Below are 26,365 nucleotides of genomic sequence, written 5' to 3'. Positions count from 1 at the left end.
TGCAGATTCTTGTGGTTTCCTCCATCTGTGCAGTTGCTGCGTTTGCATTGCTTCATTTTCAGTGGAGTTGCTCTGTTATTCTTGTCCTTCACAGAACACATTGTTAACTTTAAAGATGTGCTTAAGCACAAGATGCTGCTCAGTACTTCGTGGCTGCGTTTGTAAATCAAAATGCATACGTGGCAGAATCATCTTCTCAAGAGAACACGTCTTGGACAGCAGTTTTCCTCGGAGGCGTGCAGATCATTAGATAGGAAAACACTTTGAAGTGGAAAAGTAGTCTGCTACTTAATTCCTGTTTTTTTTTTTTAAAGCTTTGTTTTATTAACCTCAATATCACAGATTTGCCTCAAGCGTCTTTGCTATCATCTGTACATATTCAACACCCTCTATCCTGAGGTTATTTAGTTACTCTTTATTTATTTAGCCGTTCAATGACATACTTCAAATTCTGCTTCATCGCAGCCACATCCTGTATATCCAGCTCCAGATGTGTTCTGAAGTTAAATGGTTCACTTAATGAACTTGTTGTTGTTAAGTGTGTTTATTCTATCAACCACTACCTTTCCTTTGTGTTCAAGGAAGAGGTTTTTAGCTTGAGAATGTTTGATTTAAATAATCAAACAGAAAACCAGTCTTTTCCTGTGTGCACTGTTCCACTGTTCTTAATTACACGTCTTCTCTTTCCTCCAGGATCCCGTCTGCGCCAGGAGGACTCCTCACCCCGGATTGTGGAGCACCCCTCTGACCTGATCGTCTCCAAGGGGGAGCCGGCCACCCTCAACTGTAAAGCAGAGGGCCGGCCGACCCCGACGGTGGAGTGGTACAAGGATGGAGAGCGGGTGGAGACGGACAAAGACGACTCGCGTTCCCACCGCATGCTGCTGCCCAGCGGCTCGCTCTTCTTCCTGCGGATCGTTCACGGCCGGCGGAGCAAACCGGATGAGGGAGCCTACATCTGCGTGGCACGGAACTACCTGGGAGAAGCTGTCAGCCGCAATGCATCTTTGGAAGTAGCATGTGAGTCAGGACTTTTTTTTATTTGTCTCGTTGCTGTGCTGTTGAAATAATGTTTTCTCACATGATTTATAAGTAATTTGACTGGACGACAAAAAGTCTCAAATTCGCTGCTTCCACAAAATGAAAAGACTGGATTCACATTCAATACAAGCCTTATATATATAATGTAATATTCAAGCATGACCTTGTTCTTTTTTTTTCGATTAATACATGATGGGAAATGATATTGGCTGCAGATTGACAGCAAACAAATAAAGATTTGATTTGAGGCAGCACTATTTTTAGAGTTGATTGCATCTTGCTTTCTGTGCTGGAAAGCACGCTGATCATTTCCTGTCGGCCTGAGAGGGAAAGTCATCCTCCACCGCTGATGATATTTTCCACCACATATTTAAATTAGATTCCATATAGTCTTACCTCAAGGCAGTTGTATTGATTTTATCTGCAAGATCTTTGTGTTTCATAAAGCTACACAGTCGGCCTGCATGTGGTGGTGGAGCAGACAGGGGTCTCTCACAGGTGGGTGGGGGTGGAACAACAGAGAGTGATCAAAGTCCTGATGGACATTTGGAACAGGCTGCCTGGACGGTGGTGGTGAGCACCGACAGGCAGAACCTGAGCTACAGCTCAAATTACCTTTGAAGATGAGCCTTCCCCCCCCAGCAGGCTCAGGCTGGGCTTCCTATGGAGCGGCTCCCAGGGGCCTCACACTGCCCAGGAAGTGGAGTGGAAGGTCTCCTTGTCCGTCTGCTGTTGTAACTGTCAGTGCTTTTAGTTGTATAGTCCTGTATTTCAAACAAGGGTTTCCTCTGTAATATGTGTTTTTTGGATGGTGGTGATTTGTGTGTGTGATTTGTAATGGTATTGGGGACTTTGAGATCTTGAGATGTTTACTCTAGGGTTAGCATCTTCTATTTATCTTCTAGCAAAATGCTACTCCTTCATTCTCTTTAAAAACAAGCAAACGTTCGGTTGATTTGACATTTGGACATGGTAAGAGCAGAAGAGACGGGAAGAACCATATCTTCCACATTATAAACATACAGTGCAGTTGGGGTCTAAGATGAGGAAACGGTAATAGGACGAGTACTTGGTTTGTGATTGGGAAATGGACTGTGCATTGGGGGAGGAGAAGGAGGAGAAGGAGGAGTAGAGGGTTGGTCCCCTGCCTTCCCAAGGGCCGTCCAGCAGCCCCCGTGCAGGTGCTAACTGTGTGACAGCAGCTTGATCTATCGATTGCTTGTAAGAGGGTTCTCCGAGTCTAAATGAAAATTCATGAAAAATTGATGAAGTCTACAGATTATTTTATATTTTCCCTCCTCACACCGTTTCTTCACCTTTCTTCTCAGTATTCTCCCTCTCTCGTGTAATGCGAGGTGAGCGGCAGACGGGGGCTGAATGGAGGCATTGAGTAGTCGCATGGCTTGAAGGTGAGGGGTCAGAGGTCAGTAGACGGGAAGTCTAGCAAGGTGAAGAAATAAGAGCAGACAAATGATCGGTATTAACAGTGGTACTGGGTCTGAGAGGGAGACAGGTTCAGGATAATACACATTTGGTATTTAATAACCAATTTCACTGAATTGTCTGAGTTCCTCTATTGTTCTGCACCAACACAGAATAATAGAGAATATCGCCGCCAGCCAGGATCCTCTTTGGGCACATACTAAATTAGCCACTGCCTGGAATACCATTGCCACCAGAGGGAAACCAAACTTAGGCTAACTACCCATCTACATTTCATTCTTTGTCTAAGTGTCTAAGTTCTCCAGTTCTTTTACAGGGTGAACTAACATTGGCCCTAACCCTCACACAGTTTTGCTCATATCAACCTGATCCAACCCAGCTTGAGACACCAGCCTCTAAACAGAGATCCCACTGCATTGAGAAGACCTCTCATTATCCCAGATTTGCTCGTTTACCCTGAACAAATCAAAGCTGGCATAAGTGTGTTATTTTTCCATTTTTATAGAAGCATGTCAGCTTACCAAAATCACAGGAAATGAAAAAGTAATGCATCAACGTCACCTTCTATCCCACCGTGCCTCCTCTGCCTGTTTCACACAGATGTTGATCTGCCTCTGTAGCTACCTCTGCTGTCGACATTAAGGCAGAACAATTCCCTCCATTCCACGTTTGTATATTTGAGGCAGAATAACACTGCAACTTGGAACAGGCTGTATAAAAAGGTGTATTGATTGTGATGAATCGTGGGTGTAGTGTCGTTGGGTCAATTGCAGTTCAACGGGGACAGTCGCCACACTACTGGATCATGAAGTGCAATGAAGTTTTATTAAAGTGGAATCATTTTTTAATATCAACTGTTTTATCATGAGCTGATCAGAGCCCTCAAAAGAGCTTCACACAAAGAGGAGGAGGTGGACAGATGGAAAGGAGTTTGAATTATGCTCGCAGGATATTTTAATGACTTTTTCTTTAATTTAATGACTTGCTGCAATTTTAATGACGAGAAATATTGGGTAGGGGACGTCGTGAAGCTGATCTGCAGGATTCGTGTCTGAGGGAATCAAGTGTCTGGTCTCGGGGAAACTAAATGAATGGAATCATCGCAGTCTAATTGGGATTTAACACCTCAAATATAATGTAGTGATGATCATGACTCTTACATAAGTAACATACAAATATTATCCTCTGCAGCATGTTTGTCTTTTGAGTATTTCATCATAGACTCGAAGGGACATTTCAAGGAGTCCATGTCTGGTTTGTTTTCGGCCCTGTCAGTTTCCAGCCAGGTCTTCGGGGGGGCTAGGGAGGCAGAATGAGGTGGGCTGCCAAATCCCACAGCGCCGGCTTACCGCAGTGATTAGCCTTATCAGGTCTTGACATCCGTCTAGCGATTGTAATGCGAAAAGCTAATCTCACAAGAAGAAGCTGCATGTAAATCTATAACCATGTTGAACTGGGTTTGTGTTTATGATATGTCTCTCTCTCTCTCCCCCTCCGGCTTCTGCCTCCCTTTCCTCCCTCCCTCCCTCCTATCGAACACACCTTTGCCCCCCTTCCGTTCACGAGTGGTTGAGCAGGACCCCGGAGAGATAATTGAATTGCAGCTCTGAAACAGATTGAACTCAGTTCCCACTGAGCAGAGTGGTGCGGCTGCATGCTGGACATCCAGCTGGGCAGCACTCACCACTCTCTCTGTCGGAGGAGGAGGAAAGGTGGAGCGGAGAGGAAGAGGGGGTGGAGGCCACGGAGAGGTGCCTCTGCATTATTAATGTGGGCCAGATTGGGGGGGACTTAGTCCTCCGACCAAGTGTTAGATGTTGAACACGTTTTATTCCTCAATAGATGGACGAGAGCATGAACTGCTTTGTGTTTTCTGAATCAATGGTGCACATGCAGAGCACCTCTTTGCTGCATTAGGGAAGAGACGTCGTTAGAGCTGCTGTTCACTGTCCTGTTGTCAGGAAGACGGAGAAGTTGTAAAGTGCCTCGAGGGCATCGGAGCAGTCTGCTTCGTAACCCTATTCCTCCTCCTCCTCCTCCTCCTCCTCCCGTCTCTCCTCCACCCACTGCAGGCCAGCTCCCTGGGATGGATACGCTGCGTAGAAGAGAGAGGATGTGCCCCCTTTTCTCTTTTCAGAATAAACTAGGTCAATGAGCAGGTTCATAAATCATTGTGAAGCCTGTGTCAGAAATGCTAGCTGCAGCCACTGCAGCTGAATAAATTGCTAGCACTGCGGATATCTATGTATATGTAAGTGTGACAAGGCACACCTGGGGCGATAGGCTCCCGAGGAAAATGTTAATTAGCCCCTTGTCTTCAGGTGGATGGATAGCAGGCGTACGCCGTGCTCCAGATAAAAGTGTTTAGGGTGAACATGTTGCACTTTTAATTGAGTGTTGGATGTGACTCGGGCCCTCTGACATGTATGTGGTTGTATGTGCATTAAATGCATGTAATTGTCAGCGGGTGGAGGTGCAGCAGAGGTGTGAGGACGTAGAACCTTGAGGCGTGTGCATCCTTTACCTCTGCATTTGTAACCTTTTAAAAAATGCAAATGACAGAAATGAAACAGATGTCTTGGGTTTGGCGCTGAATGCCGTTTGGAATGCGATTGGATGACTTTAAAAAAAGGGTCCTTTGATATCGTCTAATGTACCCCTACCGCAATTAAGTGAATCGTTAGGTAGCATTTGGAGCTCGTACAACAAGGTAATTAGCGGGAAAATGGAGTTGGGAGAGGTGTGAGTGGTGAAGAGAGGAGGAGGGTACCAAGCTGTTCCTGTTGTGTCCAGCATGAGGGGAAGCTAATAAAGGGACAGGCCAGGAGGAGCAGCCCAGGTGGGGAGTCAGGCTGAGCTGCTGAGGCTTTCACCCGCTCATCTGGACTCATTATTGCATTTCAGAGACGGGAGAATGGAGTGACAAGTGCACGCGAGCAGCACACACTCGCCCTGACTCACACAGATGTACACACACACACACACACACACACACACACACACACACCTGCCCCTGCGCTCCCATAAACCCCCGGTAGGCAGAGGTTTAATTTGCAGCAAAGTCCTTGAGAAATAATGAAGGGTAATGAAGGAAGAGGCAACAATGCAGCCATTATGGCACATCCGTGATGCATGCTACAGTTGGAGAACACAGTGCCCAAAACTTAGCTCTATAGCTAATCTTAATTTAAAAATGTTTATTTGTTTGTGTTTAGATATATAAAAACAAATAAAATGCAATCATTTCTTCACCTTTGAATGGCAGAGTTGTGGTTTGGAGCAATGTATTATCTCTGGTTTAAAGAAATCCTTTTCATGATATGATGAGAAGGATTATTCAACATTATTCTTTAATTTATATCGGGTCACATGGTGTCTCTCTCCTTCCACTTAATTATTCTGCTGTTTGAGTGCTCAACATATATATTGGTAATTGTAATGGCTGTTGTTGTTATGTTGTTTATTGCCTGAGCCAAATTGGTATTTGCTCAGAGCAGATCGACGCGGTGATGTGACAGAGGAAGAGCGAGGGAGTATGGATGCAGAAAAGGTGGGAGTGTTGTCCTGCGATAAGAAAGATGGCGAGCGCAGGCGAAGGTGTGAGAAATATCTCGGCCCGATAAACCGTGAGAGTAAAAAATCCCTGATTAAATGTGTCAGCTCTGTGTCTGTGCAGCTGGAGTTTGCTGACCTCTGTAAAGAGGTGTTGTTATCTGTTGGGATTTACTCACACGATGGCCACACACACACACACAGACACACACACACACACACTTGGGTTTCTCCGGCCGTACAGCAGAATGCAGATTGCTCTTATCTCATTTATCAGCCACAGATGGCTCCGGTAAATGAGAATTTCCAACCTCATCTCGAACCATGAAAGCGACTGACCTGCAGAATGGAAACAGAAATTTGAAGACTAAGTTCTCACAGGGATATAAATCACAGGCCTGCACTGCAGTGACTACCAGCACTTTGACCTTTCTCTGACACACACACACATGGAAGTAGCTCATTCTCACACACACGTTAGGTCCTGAGACTGCACTTTTTACTATCCTCAGCGGGCCCTCGTGTCCCAGCTCTGACCTCCCCAACTCCGCCCTGGGAAATAGACTGTCTGCGTAAGCTTCTTACCTTCAGAGAGAGAGTGAAGTGCTGAAGACGGGAAATATAGAACACCTATAGAAAACAACCCCGGCTGTGCCACTGGGCTGCTGAGGAATGATAGCAATAGTGGAGAAGTGCTGTAAGAGCTGTAAAGTGAGGTGAGGAAGTTCAGAATGATCGTTAGGAGAGAACCGAGTTCGTGCCGACCTCCGACCAACTCCCTCCGCCCCTCCTTTTCTCTCTCTCTCTCTCTCCACCCTCACCTTTCGACTTCCTCCGCCGTGTCACCTTCCGGAGTACAAACTGGATGAAACAAGTGTGTGGCACTCCGTCATGGATGCCACGGCCCATCAGCAGAGGAGTGAGCCGTCAAGCGAAGAATGCTGAGCCAGCCGCTTCTCACGCCCATTAGTGCCCGGCAAGATGAAGCACCCGTCGCACCGGGTTTTGTTGTGCCTCTTTTATACACCCTACTCTCGCTCCTTCACACTCTCCCTCTTTCTCTCTTTATAGTGACAGTGTTATTGATGGGCCCTCCACTCTGACAATGCAGGTCTATTGCTTTGTCTTTGCCGCTTGCCTCCTCTCTTCCTTGCCTCCCCCTCTCCACCCCACCATGTGACTGAAAAAAATTAATCTTTGCTCTCTGAAATGTACAAGCTGGGAAGTAAAAACAGAAAGAGTAAACAGTGAGCACCTCCAGATAAGCTTCGAGAAAATAAACTTGCTCTGCGCTGACACTTATTTTTCTCTAATCAGACGGTTTTCAATGTAGACGAAGCTGTAAATTATTGAAATCTGTCTGCAGGCGGATTATTGATCAGAATTAAAAAACAGACAGGGTAAGAGGCGGCTGCTTTCATGGTCTGATTGCACTTTGATTTATTTTTCTTAATATTGACTTTTTCACACCCTGTGTAGTTTTCAGTTTAATGTAGATTTACTTTGATCTTAATGGTACCTTCTGGATATACGTTACTTTATCAGTCTAACAGTCTCTCTCTTTCATGGGACGTGGTTGCACAGGTGTATGAATGTGTCTGATGCCACCCATTTGCTGACACGCGGACAAAGAGACAAGTGAGTGATAATAATATTAATCACAAGAAGGGACCCTGGGTGAAATCCCTGTAGATCTGTGTACTGAGGGTGGCTTGCCATTGAGTCCAGCCAGGATTGGGTCCTCTGACCCCTGAAGAACCCTTTGGCCTCTTCTATCCACCCCAGATCTCTGTCAAACCATGATTCCTTAACCCAGAGCTCCCCTCCGATGAATGTGTCCCCGTAGTGACTGACCTCCCCCACCCACCTTCCTCTTTCTCTCCCTCTCTCTCTCTCTCTCTCTCTCTTTCTGAGACTGCCAGAGATGGTAATCCATCATACGGAGCAGGGGAGGAGGTGTCAGGGTGGAGGGCTGAAGTTCACGCGCTAGCTGATATGGGTTAGAATCGAATGTCGCTGAAATTGATTCACCCTCTGGAGTGTGGAATGGTGTTTTATTTCTGCACTGATGTCCCTGGTTCAAATGCCCATTATTTCCTTGGTTACTTTCACACACACAGACACACACCCGTAAACACACATTTATTCACACGCACACATGCCTTTGTGCAGCACTGTAGGGTGCACAATGCTGCTGGGGGATTGATCTCATGAAAGGGTCAGGACTCGGCCAGACCCTCGGTTCAGCCTGTTTATTTTGGGTTACAACTGTCACACTGCACACTGGCTCTCTGATGGATACGTCTTGTTGGAAGCAAACACAAGTCCACATATACACTTGCACCCACACATACCTTTTTAGGGCAAACAACTTTTGTGGCTGTTTTTCCAGTTGTGCAGACACTAAGGACAGCCTCTCCTGAAAGTTGCCTTTTGTGAGACAAAGTGTTCCAGCTTCATTAGATCTGGAACTCAACTGTGTGAATAGACAGAAGGAAACTGGGGAAAGGGACACAAATTGCAAGTTTAGTATCTAGTGTGCGTCTTTGTTAGTTTTGTGTTTTTTCCAAAAGTTTCTCTTGGCCGTGCACCACAGCAGAGTTTTCATGGGTCCGGGTGTGTTGTGACTTTGCCATCTCTCCACGGCGTAGATAGATATCGTGTTTGTCTTGGACAACGTTTGCTGCACAGGACACCTATCAGCCACCAGAGCCCTGAACAGCTGCGGACCAGGGTTGAAACCTGATCGTCCCGTCTCTCTCCCTCTCTCTCTCCATCACTCTCTTTCCTCTTTCCCCTTTTCCACTCCCTCCCTCTCTCATTTCCTTTCCTGCTGTTTGAAAGTGATACTCAAAGCGTTTTGGTCACTTTCAAAAGTGAAGGGAGACAAGATCAAATGTTTAAGAGGGTGCTTTGGTAGACAGCTGTGGTTCCGTTCCATTTTACTGTCTGACCTTTACTTGACTGCACCGCTGCATCCAATGGGTTATCAGAAGAGGAAGTTGGTTGGCTGCTGTGTCTAGTTGAAGGTGACCTTGTGTGGCGAAGAGCTAATGGCTTCCCATTCCGCTGTGTCCCGACTGCTGCCTCTGCTTGTTAGCCTGTTCTAGGATCAGTCCGGGGTGAAGGAGGGGACACAGAGATTTGTTGTTGTTGGTTCAGGGGCCACCGGTTCCCTGCAGGATCCTCAGTGTCACCTCATTTGAGAAATAGACGCCTTGGTTCTCCGCTTCAGGTGAAGACGTGGTTCCATAGAGGGAACCTGAGTACCTCAGCTATGTGTGGTGCAGTGAGATGACATCACATAGTGGATGATACTGGGACTTGCGGTATGTTCTGGCCACCTGCTTCTGCAGCTGGCAGGATGATTAGCAGCTAGCAAGGCTGCTTATTAACCAGCCAGAATCTCATCCAGCCAAAGGGACAGACATACAGACCGGGACACTGACAGACATTGCACTTTGCCAGATAGGAGCCTCTACATTGGTTGGCACAGGAGACACCAGGCAGACTCGCCCAGACCACTTAAGCACTAGCATGGCCAAAGGCCAACTGAATAGGAATCAGAACACCCTATTCAAATGCTAAGCAGAATCTTATCTCTGTGCCTCTTGCTGCTGGCCCTTGTGCTCTACACTGTCCAGGGCAAAGCTATTAACCATCACGCAGGTGCCTCCTGTGTTTGCCTGTGTTTCTCTGCACTCGCGAATGTGTGTGTGTGTGTGTGTGTGTGTGTGTCTGTGTGTGCGCTCTTAGATGGGTGTATGTTCAGTTGTCTGTCTATTTCTTAGCTATGATGTTCTATTCAGAAGGAAAACTATTGTGAAAGATAATTCTGGAAAACACATTGTATTGTTAGTGTGTTTCCACTGATTACTGCTGATGTACTAGTAGAAACTCGATAATGCCACTCGGAACAGCACTCACCGCCCAGTGCGACAGAAATGAAGGCGGTGAATCATCTTAAGCTCCGCTGTAATTGCGGGGATTTGTCTTGGATCCACCGAGATCTTCTCATTCCACAGGAAATGAAATCTAATGACACTGAGTGATCACCGAGGGGTGTGTGGCTAACTGATGAGCGTGCTCATTTGACTCCACCGATCTTTAAAAGCCATTAACGCTCTCCTGTTTCATGCGCAAATTAGGCCTCCGCACACAAAGGCACACAGGCACAACAGCACATGGATCTCGGGGACTCGTACACAACACCTGGTTTGTAAATGCACGTGCACACACGTGTCTGTGCCCACACGTGTACACACACACACACACACACTCTGTAACAGATTCCAATCTGCCTCTTTGTCTTCCAACTGGCACAGTGAACGTTTGCCTATTTGAGGCCTAAATGACACAGTAGGGCAAAATTGAACCCCAAGACGCCGCGTTGTAATGGAGCTGAAAAGAAAATCTTAATTGGCCACCATAAGCCATGCCCGGGCATTAACTGTAAAATTTACATGTTAGCTTCTTTCCTGTCTTTCTTCTAAAGGTCCCCGTGGTATTCATGAGGAACAGACGCTTGAATTACAACTCTGACACTTCATGAATATCGATTTGGCTGCTGCTGCCGCGCGGGAGGTTATGGAAAATGACATTATTCAAAACATGTTGAGTGGAATACATCTGCAATTAATCTCTTGTTAGTAGTTTATGCACCTAATGTGTTATTAGTGTAATTGCCTGTTTTGGGGAATTAACTTATCCTCTCTCACACTTAACCTTGTTCTGAGAAAAACATCCTGAACATTGAAAATTAAAGTATTTAGAAATATTTGTTTACATATTTTTTATTGATTTTACAATCCCTGGATGATTTATGTTAAATTGCTCATTCTTATCAAATTCTCAGACTCCAAGCAGAAGGGAGCTGTCCATATGATTTAAATCCATTCAAAGCAATTCACAGGGTTGATTGGCTGCCTGTACCTCTGGGTCCAGATAGGCCGACCTCTGGCCGCCTCTCGATGTGACCTCTGACTGACCATCGATTGACCATCATCTGACCCCATCGCTTAAAAACAGAGCTGCACCCGGGTCCATTTAGAAGTCTGGAGATCATCTCATATGCTTCTAATGACGTTATGCTAGTGTTATTGGGAGATGTATGAAAGGAGGAATAGCCGGGGAAGTGCAGGGTTATTCCTGTGTCAGAGGAAGAGAAGCACGGGCAATTCAATAACCGGCTAAAGGATATGAGCAACCGTCAGCTTTTTCATTCTTATAGTACTCGAGTCATGTTATTACTGCAGTTACCTCAAAACTTAACTGCTTCATGACAAATTCAGCCCGGATTGGTTTTCTGACGTCCACAGACCTTTACCCTCTTTAAATTTAGCTCGGTTTATCGTTTTACACCACACTGATACTGTTTCTGCTCCGTAAGACATTTTGTGAAACTAAACCTTCCACATCCCTTTCTACATTTGCTGAGTGCCGGACCAGATTTTGTTATCTCTCCTCAGCATCTTCAACCCCCATCCCTCCTCCGCTTCTCCCCTATCCCCCTAACTGCTGCTCCCTCACTGGCTGGAGATGATAACAGTTTCAGCCCGCCAGCGAAAAAAACGCCCACCCCCCCCCCCCCCTTCTCGCTATGAAAAAAAAATCAAATACCAACCTGGTGACTTACTGCTAATAAAATTAGCTGGATTTCTCATAAACCTTAATATGTAACTTGACTCGATAACGGATGCTGATGAGGGCAGGAGACAGCAATGTAATTGGGAAGAGAAAAAATAGGGCAGAGGGGGGGCAGGGGGGTACCATTCATCTCAGAATCACTCAACGGTGCCAACCGGGGGTGTTGATTGTCGTAAATAATCCTGGACCTTCAATTGTCACCCCCACCCCCACACCTCACCTCACGAGAGCGTCTCACCACTTCTAACTGCATCCACACGCCAGCAACACCAGCCTCAAGCCCGTCTCTCTCTCTCTCTCTCTCTCTCTCTCTCTCTCTCTCTCTCTCTCTCTCTCTCTCTCTCTCTCTCTCTCTCTCTCTCTCTCTGCTCGGGTCCTTTCTCACACGCAGCGGGGGGGGGGATTGCTGGCCCAAGAAGGTGGCATCATTAACTTTGTTGAGTGGCAGACGTTAGACGTGCAGAGGGCTGTCCTGTCCCACCCCCCGCCGGGTGTCCCTCGACCCCCATCACTCCTCACTGTCATCCTCCGTCTCCGTGCCTCTTGCTCCTTGATGCTCAGCGGAGGGTGGACAAGAGGATGCATGAAGAGTTCACGTATATAATGTCAGTGTCATGGGTGTGCCATGTGATTGTTGACGTAGATTTGTGTCATACATGTTTTTGTGTGTATGTGCGGTCCTGAGAATGTATTTGTTGGCATAAATATCCACCCTATTGGATTGATTTGAGTTGACCCAGGACCTTGACAAACTGTGGACAGTCCACTGCACCGCACAGTGTCAGGAGTTCCTATTGTTCCCAGCAGTGTGGCACGTGCCGCTGAGCTCCCTGTGGCGTGACGCCGGGTCTCATTAATCACACGCCCTGTGCCGGAGCCCTGACAGCCCACAACCTGGTGGCCTACCACTTCCCCTCGTGTAAGCTGGGACGGCTCGGCACTGTTATCTGTGCACAGAGAGAAGCCAGCACAGCAGTGACACAGGCCCCTGGTCATTTCAGCCAACCCCCTCCTTTTTCAGTTGGAACCCTTCACGTCATATGTCTCCATCCGAGCTTTTTGGGCCGTCTCCCCCTCATCTCGGGGTTCATATGTTTTGAACCTCCAGGGCAAAGGTCAGTGGATTTGTCAAGTCATTACGGCAAACTCTCAACAGCATCAGATGTCAAGAGAGTTGGCTGACCATGACGGAGCAGAGGCAGGCTCAGACCTCTGTTCGGCCGGCCACTTCCTTCTGAAAGGACAGCAAGTGAGAGAACTGTCTTTTTGCTAAGCCCACTCTCTCCATCTTCCTTGGCGTCAGTTTGTGACCGGGGTGATGGGGGTTGTGGTAGAAGGGTTTTGTGAGGGGCTTGTTCGGGGTCCAAATCAGGCTTGTACTGTGGGGTGCTGGGGCTTAAAACGTGCCATGGTCTAGTTGTGTCATCGGCGTGTAGCTGAGCTGTCACTTGTCTCTAATTGGCTTAGATCATCCCACAAGAGGCTCAAAGCTCACTGACCCACCCTCTCTCTCTCCATCTCTGCCCCTGTTTCTATCTCTGCCCCCTCTCTCATTAGATCTTTCTCCTCAGCCAAGCCAAGACAATGATCTCCACAGGGTCCTTTCCATTGGGTGGTTTGATCCACACAATCTCTCTCTCGCTCTCTCATTGCAGCAGGCCTGCCATTCTCTGCCTGGCTCTACAGCATGTCCTATTATTGGGGTGAAATCCTCACAAGGGACAAGCTACTAGAAGGATGAGGGAGAATGCAGAGGGCAGCTTGATCCACCACTGATTGGAGACCTGATTGATCCGGGCCCTGGGGGTCGTCACAGGGTCAATACGCGGACTGATGATAGTACGGTTCATCGTCAGGGAATAAATCTATGGCGGCACTTTCACATGCCATTACACCTCATATCAAACCAAACAATTTATATGAGACGTCTCCCTGATCACAGTTAAAGATGCATTCCGAGCAACTCGTTTGCCGGTACTGCAATCAGTCAGCCTCTCTGAATCCTGCCAGAGTGGGTGTTCCTTCTCCCGGCTGTGTAGGATTTACGATGTGTGCTACAAGGGTTCAGGGGATGACCCTCCAGTGTGCATCTCTGATGATGTTCTAATTGGATGGGGTGACCTTTCCTCACTGTAATTTTGAAGCGTCCTTGGTCCTTGGGGTGGGTGGGTAAGAGATTAAAAATGCAGCAAGGGTGTGCTGATTGATGTGCGCTGTGGTTGGTGTGGCTGTGGATGGACAGTGACAGGTAGACGGACAGTAACAGACGAGTCCACAGCTGTTGAATGGGGAGGGATATACAGACTGATGCATGGGAGGTTGCTACAGCCGGCCAGACTGATTGCTGCCTGCTGGTGTATTATCCCTTGCAATGGCTGCAAGGAACTGCTACAGCTGAGTGGTTGGGGGAGGTTGATTGTTTGATCTGTGTATGCATCAGGGCTGCCTAACATAATTCATGACAACACCAACAACATGGCCATAAAAGTGGGTCACATGGTCCATGCATCGTGATGAAGTGCAGCATCATTTCCCATAAAAGGTATTTGTGTCTTCTGTGGATTGGTTGGGGTTTAAAACCTGACAGAGCTTCATCAAGGCCTCATATGGTTTCATCTAATAACTGAATTGATCTTGAAACAAGGTTCATCAGGATCAGTGGGATTGAGATCAATGACTGATTGATTGATCACATTGAGTGTGAGGTTGGATCTGATCAGAGAAGCGAACTGCAGCGTTGAGACAATAATAAAAACCTTGAGCTGAATGAAGAGACATTGTGTCGGCTCCCGGTCGGGATATGTGGAGAAAGAACAATCACCACACGCAGATATTTATACACAGTATACATATTTATGTTAAGATATTGAACATTATACTTGCATTCCCCCATCACAATAATACCCTGCAGTAGCATATTATTTTTATAGATATAAATGTACCATCGCTGTAAATGTTTGTGGGATAAATATGGTTTGTGTGTTTGTGTTTGTGTGAGCGGCTCCGAGTTTATCCCTGCATGATGCTGGCTTCTGTTTGGCTTTGCATTCATGTACATCACTGTCGCCGCGCTCACAAAGCTCCCGGCATATATTTGTTTATTGTGTCAATATGAAATTTGCCTTGCTTTTCTTTGTAGCTGGAATGAGTTGAAGTGTGGTGAATGGGCTTGTTTTGGTGCATTGACTGGAGGATCCTATTTTGACAGTGTGTGAAGCTGGAACTAATTCCCTGCATATTTATTTGACTTGGTTCTAAGCAACGTAAGCACTAACCCTACTTAATATTCCAGGGCACGCCGACAGGAACACCCTGTTGGTGTTTCAACGGCGTCAAACAGCCTTTGGAAGACAGGGAGTGGAAAAATGCAGCTGCCTCAGAATGTCAAAATAATTTATTCTCCTTCAAATGAGCATGGATGCATGAATTATTTTTGAAACTGGAAGAAATTTGCGTCCCCGGCTTTCTTTTACTATTTTAGTCCCTAATATGTGAACGCTGTGCTAAAGTGCTGAGAGGAAACAATCCCCTAAATAACAGATCGCCTTCTGCCAGAGTATTCCAGTGGCCGTTAACTGGATTCATCACCTTCTGCACTTTTATTGCTCAATATAGATGACGAGTCTTATTGTAAATTAGTTGTCGGGTCCGACGGTCCCATTGTATGTTTTATATACGTACAGTCTGTGTGCTGCAGCCTGTCTTTCTTCTCGTGTTCAGATTGATGCACCACTCATTGATCCAGACACCCAAACAACCAAGTTCATTTAAACCCTTCATCTTTATTTCCCCTGAATCTCTTTCAGCAAAAAGGGTAAAACAAGATAAAAGAGCACAAGGAGGGAAGAAAGCCTCATCCCTTTCTCCTGGCCATCTCCAGCAGGCTTGAGGCGCTTTTGTGTGTGTGTGTGTGTGTGTGTGTGTGTGTGTGTGTGTGTGTGGACTGTATCTGAACAGATCAGCTTTAACAACCTAAGCAAATATCCGTGAAAAGGCTTGTGAAAGGAGGGCATTGAACCTTCTGTAGAACAGGTGTGTTTTATAGCACTGTATTCCTCCTTTGGTCTTTAATGCTTTACAGTCCGTCATTGTGAATGTGTGTCTGTGTGTGTGTGTGTGTCTTGGAGGCTGAAGCTCCACTGTAGCGGTGAGCCGGGCCCCAGCAACAGACCCAGAGTCGACCCGGTGCCATGGGCGAGCGGCGGGGAGCGCGGCTAACGAGGTGTCCAGGCAGCTGACGGCTTTGTGCCGCCGCCGCTCAGTGGCCACGGCACAAAGAGTCTCCTGCAGAGAGTCCTGTCTGTTCTTTGTGTCTGCCTCTCTCCTCTGTCCGGCACTTTGGGCTTTACAAAAGGAAGCAGCGCCAGGCGGCGTCGTGGCATCAGGTGGACGAGGCGCTGCGCCTGCCCCCCCCCATTCTCCTCCTCCTCATCCGTTGACTCTCTGGACCCCCAAAGAAAAGCATATAGCTTTCATTTGGGCTATTGTCGTTGGCTCATGGGCTATTTTCACTGAAGCCTTGGCAAATATCTATCATTTCATCAGCTTCCCCATCCTCTTTTCTTGTTCCACCCTTCTTTCTCTCCCTTTTCTGTCATATTATACTGAAGTGAGTGATGATGCGGAGGAGCAGGCGGCGCTTTGCCACTTGTGTTTGCTCAGTCTTCCATCTTCCTCTCTTTGCTTTCCTCTCTAATTTATGAACTGCTACACTTGAGTGGGCCTAGCGCCTATTAAAACCAGCGCAGCGCCCATGTTTGCCCTGGCCTTTCCTGCTCCACAGGAAGCTCATCCAGAACCCCCCCACCCACCCCCCCCTCTAGTTAATGCCACTGCAGGGGGTGAGCGAGAAAAATGGACACTTTTGTGGATCCTCTGGCCACTGGAGGGAGAGCTTTGACGCTTCCCTTTAAAAGGCCAAAGTCATTTGTCTTTGTTGTTCTCTGTCTCCCAGGGATTGTTTAGAGAGAAAGAGACAGCCAGAGAGATAAGGAGTGAAAGGGAGTAAGAGAACATCCCTTTCTTTGTGGCTATGTGAAGGTTTTTCATCCTGGCCATTGTACTGGAAGCTGTGTTGTGCTCCACTCTACATTCAAGGCCTTCTGATAAGTGTTCCCAGCTTTCTATTGCCTCATCCTCACAGTTCAAAACACGAGATATGAAACGTGAACAAATTCCGCTGTCATATATTTGATAGTTTATTGTTTTTAAATTGCTCAGGTTTTTAGCATTTCTCTACTGCTATAACTCAAACTTCCCCAACTCCATAACTGTGTTTATGAGCCTGTAAGTCAATGTTTAATCATTTAGACAGCAGGTCTGAACAACAGTTAGAGGATTTACGGCACCTCCGAGCAAAGACTCAGATTTCCAACCCCTTCAACCTGTGTTACAGTCTTCTCCAGTGGCCAGAGCCGCTGTTACTGCTCTGGTGAGTCAGCTTCATGATCTGAAAATCCATATGGAAGCCAGACATGCTCCGGTCATGTAGAAGCAGACACCGGTTCTAACAAAGAATCCACCCCGTAGGCATCAAGCGTTGGATTCACATTGACAGCACAGCATCACTGCAATGTTTCATATGTGAATGTACCACTTGCTGAGCTCCACCGTAGTGTTTTCATATTGTTGCAGTAATCGGATTTAAAACAGAGGAACACGGGGGCAGACAACCAGGAGAAAACCACAAAAATCACAGAAAGGTTCGAATGGATGTCGTCCCAAAGGACTACAAATCCCCACTCCGAAATTTTATTGTTTGGAAACCATGAAACCGGATTCCTGTAACAAGTCTCTGATCAGTGGAGCCTCGGCCCAAAGGACTCAATTAGACCAGAACAGCCCTCTCTGACCGAGCCTTTATTTTGCCTCCTGCCCTCCTGCCCTCCTCACAGCCGAGCTGGTTAATGCCCCGGACTGGGAGCCAGGCCGTACAGCACACTGAGCAATCGCATCGCTCAGCCTTAGCCCATCTCATTACACCCCAGCACCCCCAATCCACACCAGGGTGTGTGTGTGTGCCGGCACGCAAGTGTTGCTAAACAGTAAACCTGTGGCACTCCCCTTGACTCGGTGCTTTAATTGGCGGCACAAGTACGGTAAACATATATTAAAACCACTGGCAGAAAAATAGCAGTTACTGAAACATCCTGCAGTCGGAGGCAGTAATCCAGAATTTAATTTCAGTCATTTTGCCCTCCTTCACTTATGATTAGACTGAATTATGATAATTTCTTGATTATGGTTTGGCCTCTGCCTGTGAGCCGGAGGACACTCCTCGTCTGAGCTCAACACAAGACAACACTAGGGAGCGTGTGCAATCCACTGGATGTGTAGTGTCAAACACTTCCACAAACACAAGCTGCAGCTCCTGTAGCACAAGATGGAAACGGTTCAAACACACTTTGAACAATGGTTGGTAGAAATATTTAACCCTTCATCCGTGGCTCCACATCGGATGCGTGTAAGTCACCTGTAAAGTGAATAATAATGAAAGGTGGGAAACAGGGAAAACATGAAATAGCTTGGCTGATATCACGGGTGCATGAATGATTGCATTTATGATAATGAGCGTGTGTGTGTGTGTGTGTGTGTGTGTGTGTGTGTGTAACGTGTCTCCAAAAGCAATACCACAGCGCTGATTCACATCCAATCAGTGATTCAATCTGCGAATCAGACATACAGACTGGATCAGCCATATTGCTTTCTTCACACGAAAGTCAATTAGACCTTCATTTAAAAAGCAAAATTAGTTGTTATAGATTGAATAAGTGACCGGGGCCGTGGCGGACCGGGGCAGCGCCTGGGAGACAGTGGCTGGAGGTCCGTGGGGAAATGAATGCCTCCTCACCAAAGCCCACTGGTAATGACTTCTGTTTAGTCTTGATAATGTCCACTAATTGGTTAATCAAAGACAATGGCTCTCTACATATACCTCCCACCTTAGCAGCTCCTGCGTGCTTCAATGAACAACAGCTTAGAGTATAAAGCCTTGAAATCCCCATTCACTCTCATCACTGGCAGACACACCTGGTCGGGTTTAGTGCATGCCCGCGGCAAGATGTACGACACATCCATTTGCTGAATTAATGTGTAAATGGATGTGCAAAAACCTCCCCAAAAACTATGCAGTGTTCTTCCTCTTTTTGTACATCGTGTCAGAGGATAATGAAATATTATAAAAGTAATACACTTCATCTGGTGCGAGGTGTCGACACTGGTCAGAAGGTCGATATAGAAAGACCCTCCGGGGCCGGACAGGCACGAGAAACCGAGCATTGACAAAGTGTCTGAGCGCCCCTCGGAGCTGCCATCATTGGGTGAGTAATACTCTGTTTTCTCCATAATCAATTAGTAAGCCTTCATTAGCCAGGCCATTCATTATGTTGGCGTGTCAGGGCCGGGACATGGTGCAGTGGTCGCCCCTGGTACGGGCACGTCGGGGGGGTGCTGATACATGACCACGCTCCCACAATCGCTCTTGCATCTAAAGAGGACGCAGCCATTAGTTTGCTGCACAGCCGAGCAAGCAGGTCTGTGCGTGGCCAGGTCGGCATTACTCTGTTATTACACCACCGGCCAAGTAAGCATTATTCACCTCACTTTCACAGCTAGAATAAATATTATTTACCGCTCTCACACAACTAAATATTCATTACATTGCAAACAAACCATTTGCTTTACTTTCCGAGTAGAAAAACTGCATCTTGTCAACATGGCTGCTGACTTGGCAAGTGTCTACGCCGCATATCTGGGGATTCTTCAGATGGGAAGGTGCAGGCACTCCCGTCTGTGGCTTTTCAAATGAACTACATTGTAAGACATCTTAAACACATCCCAATTACTCTGGTGTCTCATAGCACTAGTGAATATTACAGTTGCCTGTGAGCTGCACTAGGAATCATTAATGTAAAACAGATGTTAGCTGCGTTCCCCGGTGCACCAGCTCTCACCACTGGAGTCTGTACCACTGCATCATCAACTGCTCGGCTTGTTTGGATGCATATTTAATAGCGACATAATTTATTCCACTATATATATATATAAATATATATGTTTGTGTGTGTGTGTAGATCTGTGTGTGTTGGTTGTCAGCATTTGTGTGTCGGCAGTGTTAAAGATGCCCACGGCACAGTGTTAGCCCGCTCTCTGTGCGTAATGGCCTGTGCTATAGAATTATGATGAGGGGCAGACAGAGATTAAAAGAGTGGGATATTGAATAGCTCTATGATGGATGAGGGCTGTTTGGGGATCAATTAAATAATAAGAAATTAATCCTGCCAGCGACATGCTCATTAGGGACTTGGTGAAAGGAAGGCAAAGCGAGGAAGACATGTGTCACTTCTGCATTTTATAATTTTGTCCTTGCAGATTTCTGAAGAATAAAGATGTTAGCAGCAGCAATTTCATTTGAGTGTATACAAAACATGCATTATCAAGCACAATACATCAGTGATATGTTGTTTGCATTCTGTCTCCAGAGCTCTCCTTTATGTTCACCATATTGCTGACCTTGTGTAAAGGCCGTAGCTAAGTGCCATTTTGATTCTTCTCTGAAAAGAAGACAACAAAAACCTTGGATTCAACGATCAAGTTGCATCTTTGTCGACATACATTTACATTTTAAAGTGGTGTGTTACAAACAAAAACGACGGAACTGACATCCTATGCAACCCGATGCTTTTCGTACTAAATTGGCACCATCATTTCCTAAAGTGTTCGGCTTGATAACTTCACCGCAGTGTGAAAGCCACGCAGGCGTAAACGACGCGCAAATGATGCATTTGAAAAAGCTGAAATGTGTTTTATGCGGATGCAGCCTTTGTGTCGCCCGCTGCAGCTTGATTTGGCTGAGCGGAGAAACAGAGGCGAGTCGACTAATTACTGGAGCAGCTCGTATCAAAGGGCCGCTGAGCGCTGCAGTTACGGGAGCCGACAGATGTGAGCAACAGCTGTCACGTGGAGTGTCAACCTTCGCCGGGCTGTCAGTCTCCATTTGCCCCCGTGCGCTGGTAAATAATGTGTTGTCTTAATTCATTTGGCTTCGCTCGCAACAGCCGGAGTGTAATGGATTCTAATATTCAACATGATCCCGTTCCAGTGTACAATTAGTGTGTGGCTCCACCTATTAATGCTCACATATTAATGCTGTCTCCAAGGGTTTTCCTGGATGGCGGTTGTGGGCCTAGTTGTTGTCGGAATGGGACAAAACAATTGGCAGGCGCCAGCGGTTTGGGACCCGTCAGTCCGCCTGCCACTGAAAGCTCTGTGGAACTTCTCTGGTGCCATGGCAGAGTCAGCCCTCTCCCTCCCCCCGCCTCCATGGGGAAGGCCATCCTGGTGGTTGATCATCGGGGGGGGTGAGCACACAGACAGGGCTTCTTGCCAAGCCGGGCCAGGCCCTCTCAGTGCGCTCTCTGTCTGTCTGTGTGTGCAAGTGTCTGCTGGGGGGGTGGGTGGGTGGATGGAGTGCTAAGAGAGGATGTAGCAGGGGTGTGGCTGCTAAGTGAGAATGGCCAAGGGTGCAGATGGGGGTGGGGGGGAGATTGGCTTGCCGAACAGATGTTTTAGGGGTGTATGTTGTTCTAAGGGGTGTAAAGGGCAGACAGAGGACCATGAAGAGGACATTTGTTGTTCAGGCTGCTCCTCTTGTCCCGAGGCTCCTCGTTGAGAAATTAGAAAAGTGAGGCCGGAGATTTGACAATTGTTATTTTATCAACATTTTTAGAGCTCAATCGTATCTTTATCTCCCAATGTGTATGTATCAATGGGTTGTGAGATGCATCAATGGGATATAATAATCAACCAGTTTCATCCGTTGCCCTTCTTTGTGTCTGCTGTCGATAGCTGTTCTCTGGTGCACAGGAAAAAAACACAGATGGGAGATTTCTTTAAGGATGAAAAGCTGTCAGATCAGTGACAGCATTTGATCTGGACATGTGCTCTGATGTAGTGGAAGCAAACCAAAACCAAACCCAAGCCTAGAGAATCCCCCCTTATTCCATCCTCCTCTTTCCGTCTACATTTATATTACACCTGCGGTCAAAGAGAAGTTCTCTGGTGTTTGCCTGTTGCTGTTTTCCATATTTGGTGTATTTTTTTGTTGTTATAATTGGTGCATAGAGACGAGTCTATGAGTATGGATCATAGCTGTGTAACGAGTCTCTCAGTGTGTGCGGGTGTGAGTGTCGGTGGTGGACCGGCTCTGAATGGGAATGAGATGAATGCTGGGTGGAAATGAATTTCTAAAGGCCATGGTGCTTCATCACGGGCCCAGCTCGGCCCACCCCACTCCTGCCTGAGTAACAGCAGAATTATCACTCAGAGAGGGGGGGGGGGAGAGCGATGAATACCTCCGGCTACTACACCCTGGGGACCCTGGTACCCCCCCGCCCCTCCCTGCCGCTCTCCCCTCTACACACACGCACACACACACATTACTGAATGTACTGCACATTCACACAGGTAGAGATGGAGCAACATTATGCACTAATGGTGCGCTCCATTAATCATACAATGATGAAGGCCATTTCCTTTATTTAATTGGCTGCCAGTATCTCAGTGTCTTTTGTTGCAAGTCACTTCAGACTCACAACCAGGAGTGTGTTTGTGTCAGCCTCATTTTTTTTGGAATAAGCAGATAGAGACCTCCTGCATGAGAGCTTCGGCTGAGAGCATCAAACAAGTGTCTTTGTGTGAGTCTGTAGCATAATGTAATATGCTGATAGTACTGTCAATAGAAACAAGACCAGAAAGGCTTCATTTCCTTCAGGTAGTAGGATTCACTGGGCTTAGAGATATTAACATTAGAGATTAATATGTTTTAATTTATCAATAATAATCATCACTTGTTGGTCAAATTAGTTTCCGGACAGAGAACCTGTATCTTCAGACGAATGTGGCATAGTCTTGGTTTAATGTATTAGAATATTAATGTTTTCATTCTACAAGCCGACAGATTGACAGCGTAATTTAGGAGGGAATAGGTTTCGGGGGGGGGGCTAGCGCAACAGAAGCTAACAGACGGCGGGTGAGACCGAGGATTAAACAGTGACAGCAGTCTGATTTATAAGGATCGAACTTCTGCCAAGTCCTGCTCAGGGTTCCTGTATAAAACCGGGTGGAGATAAATAAAGTTTGTTCATTACTGTCAACTCTCCAGTTTCCATGTGTCCCGGCCTGATCCCCCCCCCCCTCATTTTTGGACAATTGTGTGTCCACTGTTCAGCTGCTGACTGCTACTGACGACTTCACACAAACAGCCGCACTAACACATAAACGCAAAGAGCAAACACACACCAGTAAAAACCATGCTCCTGGTTTTAAATAGATACACAATCACTGTGTTGATTTACACCTAGCACTTTTGAGAACATACTTTATCCCAAATTCCCGTTAGCTTGTGGCGTACTGAAATTTATTTTTTTCTCCAGAATTACAGACTGCCTGTGCACTCGAGTCTGTATCTATTATTTATACACCAGAGGAAATGATGGTACTTGTGTGCCACTGAACATATTTCACTTGGCTGTCACCGGAGACATTTTTCTTCTGCCACTGGTGGCCCACTAATAGAGCTGCATGTTAATGAAAATGATGTTGGGAATTAGACTGACAACAATTACAGATATTTTTAGTTAGCATAACATATATTTTTGACTGTAAAAAGGAGTATTCATTCATCATTTATGTGCATTTAGGATTAATAATCATATTTTCTGTTTTTTCCTAACAGAGTACAGTGCTTGGGAACAAACTGTGAACATGATAATAAAAAAGATTTCCCCACAGTTGCAGTTCCTTTATTGATCTGAAGCTTGATCCGATTTTGGCTCAAACTCCCACAGAAGGAAAAAAAAAATGCTGAAGTTGATATGAATTACAAAATATTACAGCAACTGTTATGAATCATATCACAGGCTGTTCCTAAACCCTAGATCTTAAGAGATTCCTTACAGAGAATGAAATTCAACTATGTTATCTACAGTCTTTTCTGTGCTGCTCCTAATTAGACAACACAGCTCTCACACTGCAACAAGAAGAGAAGCATACGAAAAAAGAGGTTATACAATTATGTACTGTACTTACAAAGAGCCCCTTTGATTCACTGCACACTTGGTAGCATGTGTATTATCATAATGCATGCTGCCTGTTCACAGTGTGGGGAGCAGAGCCGGAGAAGCAGAATGCTGCGGTTGGCTTGTTTTGCTCTTTGAAGGCTGAAGGAGGGCATGGCAATATTTACCGAGAGAGAGAGAGCCCCCCCTCGGCCCCACCCTGCTAGGCTAGCGTTCGAGCCTCTCAGCCGGAGGATGTGTTTTGCACCAGTACATCTCTTCCTCCACCCACCCACCCCCACTGCAAGCCCTCTACGGACACACTACACAGGGACACCCACTTCCTCATTAAAAAACCAACAGCCATTAATGTTAGATGAGGGCAAGAGGAGCTGGAGGAGGGAGAGCGGGGTGGGGGTGGAAAGAGGGAGGTGTTTTCCCCTTGATCGACTCCTAAGGACGCATGATGAATCCTCACAGACACACGGGCCGACACGCTGAGAGAGGGGAGGAGAGGAGAGGCTACACACATTTTTTTTATTCCAAAGATGAACCGACTGACATAATCGAGGTCTCGTAAAATGGCCGCAGCGTCTCGTAGACACACGCACCGATGGATCAGAGATTGAAATATGAAAGGAAAAAGTATAGTTAATGATTTATCTGTTTAAAAAACGCATCTTCCTCCCTTTCTCCCCCTTTTTTACATACACAATGAATACGGAGGCATCTAGTGCCCCATAGGGTCGGACTCTTAATACCCTCATGAATAAAAAAAACAGAGTTGGTTTAACATACGAATATTGGAAAAAAATGTGAGGTCAAACTTACAGGAAGTACTGTCCCACCTTTCACAATAAAACAAGCAGTGACAAGGGAAAGATTAAAAAACATTGACCTGCCCAAGGGCCTCCAGCATCCTGTTGAAACCTTGCAACTAAAATACTGATGCTTGCTTTTTCCGTGTTTTAAACGTGTGAAGCAGGTCTCAAAGTGGAAGGAAAACAGGAAAAGGAAAAAGTATAGTTAATGACTTATCTGTTTAAAAACGCATCTCCCTCCCTTTCTCCCCCTCTTTTACATGCACAATGAATATGGAAGCATTTACTGCCCCATAGGGCCGGACTCTTAATACCCTCATGCTTTTGCTCTGCAGGTCTCAAAGTGGAAGGTTCCCTGGAGTCAGAAAGTGACAGGAAGAGGGGGGGGGGGGTAGCACCATCTCAGCCATGTTTAAGGGCAGAGGGATAAAACATAACTTGGAGATTAGGCATAAACGAACATGCTCAGGCACTACAGGCCACAACCAGATACAGTCCCTGACAAAAGTCTTGTCACTTACCCATTTTGTAGAAACAACAGCTTATAGCCTGACTTTTAATGAATCCATTGGTTTTAGAAATGGCTCATATGAAAACATATAAAACCCTTCCAAATTATGTTTAATATACTAGAATACATTTGCTTCACTGAAGAAAGATTGATCATTTAACAAACAAACACAGAAAGGTCAGATTTTGGAAGACAAAAGTTTTGTCGCCTACAGAGAGTAATGTGAAAAATGAACAAATAATTAACTTCAAATACAAAAATATGTTGCAAGAGAGAGTTCACCAATCTTTGACATTGCCTTTCTTTGTTTCTTTTTAAGAGTGGTTCATCCCTCCAGGCATCGACCAGTCTGTTGAGACCCTTGTCCTCGATTCCACATCCACCTTCTCAAATGTGATAGACAGTACATGTCCAGGGAATCAATGCCATCAATATTGTGATTGACCCGAGCAGCACTGTCTGTAAGCACCATAAGCACACAGGCTCAGATCCTAAAAGCTCCGGCTTATTCAGATATTTACATGCTGGTGGTTCATGTTTATCACTTTTGCTTTGCCGCGGACAAGATGATCATTGTGCGTGTTGATGTGTGTGGGAGGAAATTGGGGTCATTGTTATTCCACTCTTTTTATAGAGAACCTCCAGGAAAGAAGCAAACACATTACAGCTCACAGCAACGTGGGTGGATGTTTCAGAGGGCATGTGTGTAGTTGTATTAGTGTGTGTTTTGCATCTTTGCATGCTCGTCTTTTCTTTCCTCTTGTTCATCCAACAGCGTTTGGCTTGTATGTGGAGTTCCAGGGCCCTGATGGGGAGAAGGAGGGTGGGGGGGCATGGCTACAGAGCCGCAGCCCTATAGCGGTGGCTGGTCTGCTGGGAGCTTACTGAGTGTGTGTGTGTCTGGAGGCCCTGTCTGTGCGCTCGGAGTTGGGGGAGACGGAGACGGAGAGAGTGCGGGCAACCAGAGCTCGCTGGCTGGGTAATGAATTTACTCCTGCGGCACTCTTTAAAGCATAATTACACTCATCAAAGCCAGGAAGGCCTGTCTCGCCCACTGACTCTTAGCTAAAACACAAAGGCAGAACGAAAACACGACGGCTCAATTCTCTTTCCATATCACCGTACCACAGCTACCACCACTAGGCATCGTTTTTATCGTCTTTTCATGTCTTTCGCCAGAATGCAAACTGAAAAGTCAGATTTTTCTGCGTAGAAACGACTGGCCCACGATCATTTGTGGTCAAAGGACGTAAATACTGCAGAGTTCAGTTTAACCAGTTTTTAAAAATACAGAA

The 26,365-nt window shown here is 46.3% G+C and overlaps 1 protein-coding gene across 1 annotated transcript in view; it reads left to right on the top strand.

The window, feature by feature from the left end:
• The window catches only part of robo2 (roundabout, axon guidance receptor, homolog 2 (Drosophila)), a 162,136-nt gene that overhangs the window by 12,957 nt on the left and 122,814 nt on the right, over positions 1-26,365 (top strand). The window contains exon 2 of the mRNA XM_061073494.1: positions 694-1,020. Within this exon, the coding sequence (XP_060929477.1) occupies positions 694-1,020 (327 nt within the window). The remainder of the gene's footprint in view (positions 1-693; positions 1,021-26,365) is intronic.

This window comes from Limanda limanda, chromosome 6, assembly GCF_963576545.1.
Source record: "Limanda limanda chromosome 6, fLimLim1.1, whole genome shotgun sequence".
Taxonomy (NCBI): domain Eukaryota; kingdom Metazoa; phylum Chordata; class Actinopteri; order Pleuronectiformes; family Pleuronectidae; genus Limanda; species Limanda limanda.
This window is presented reverse-complemented; position numbering and strand designations above follow the sequence as displayed.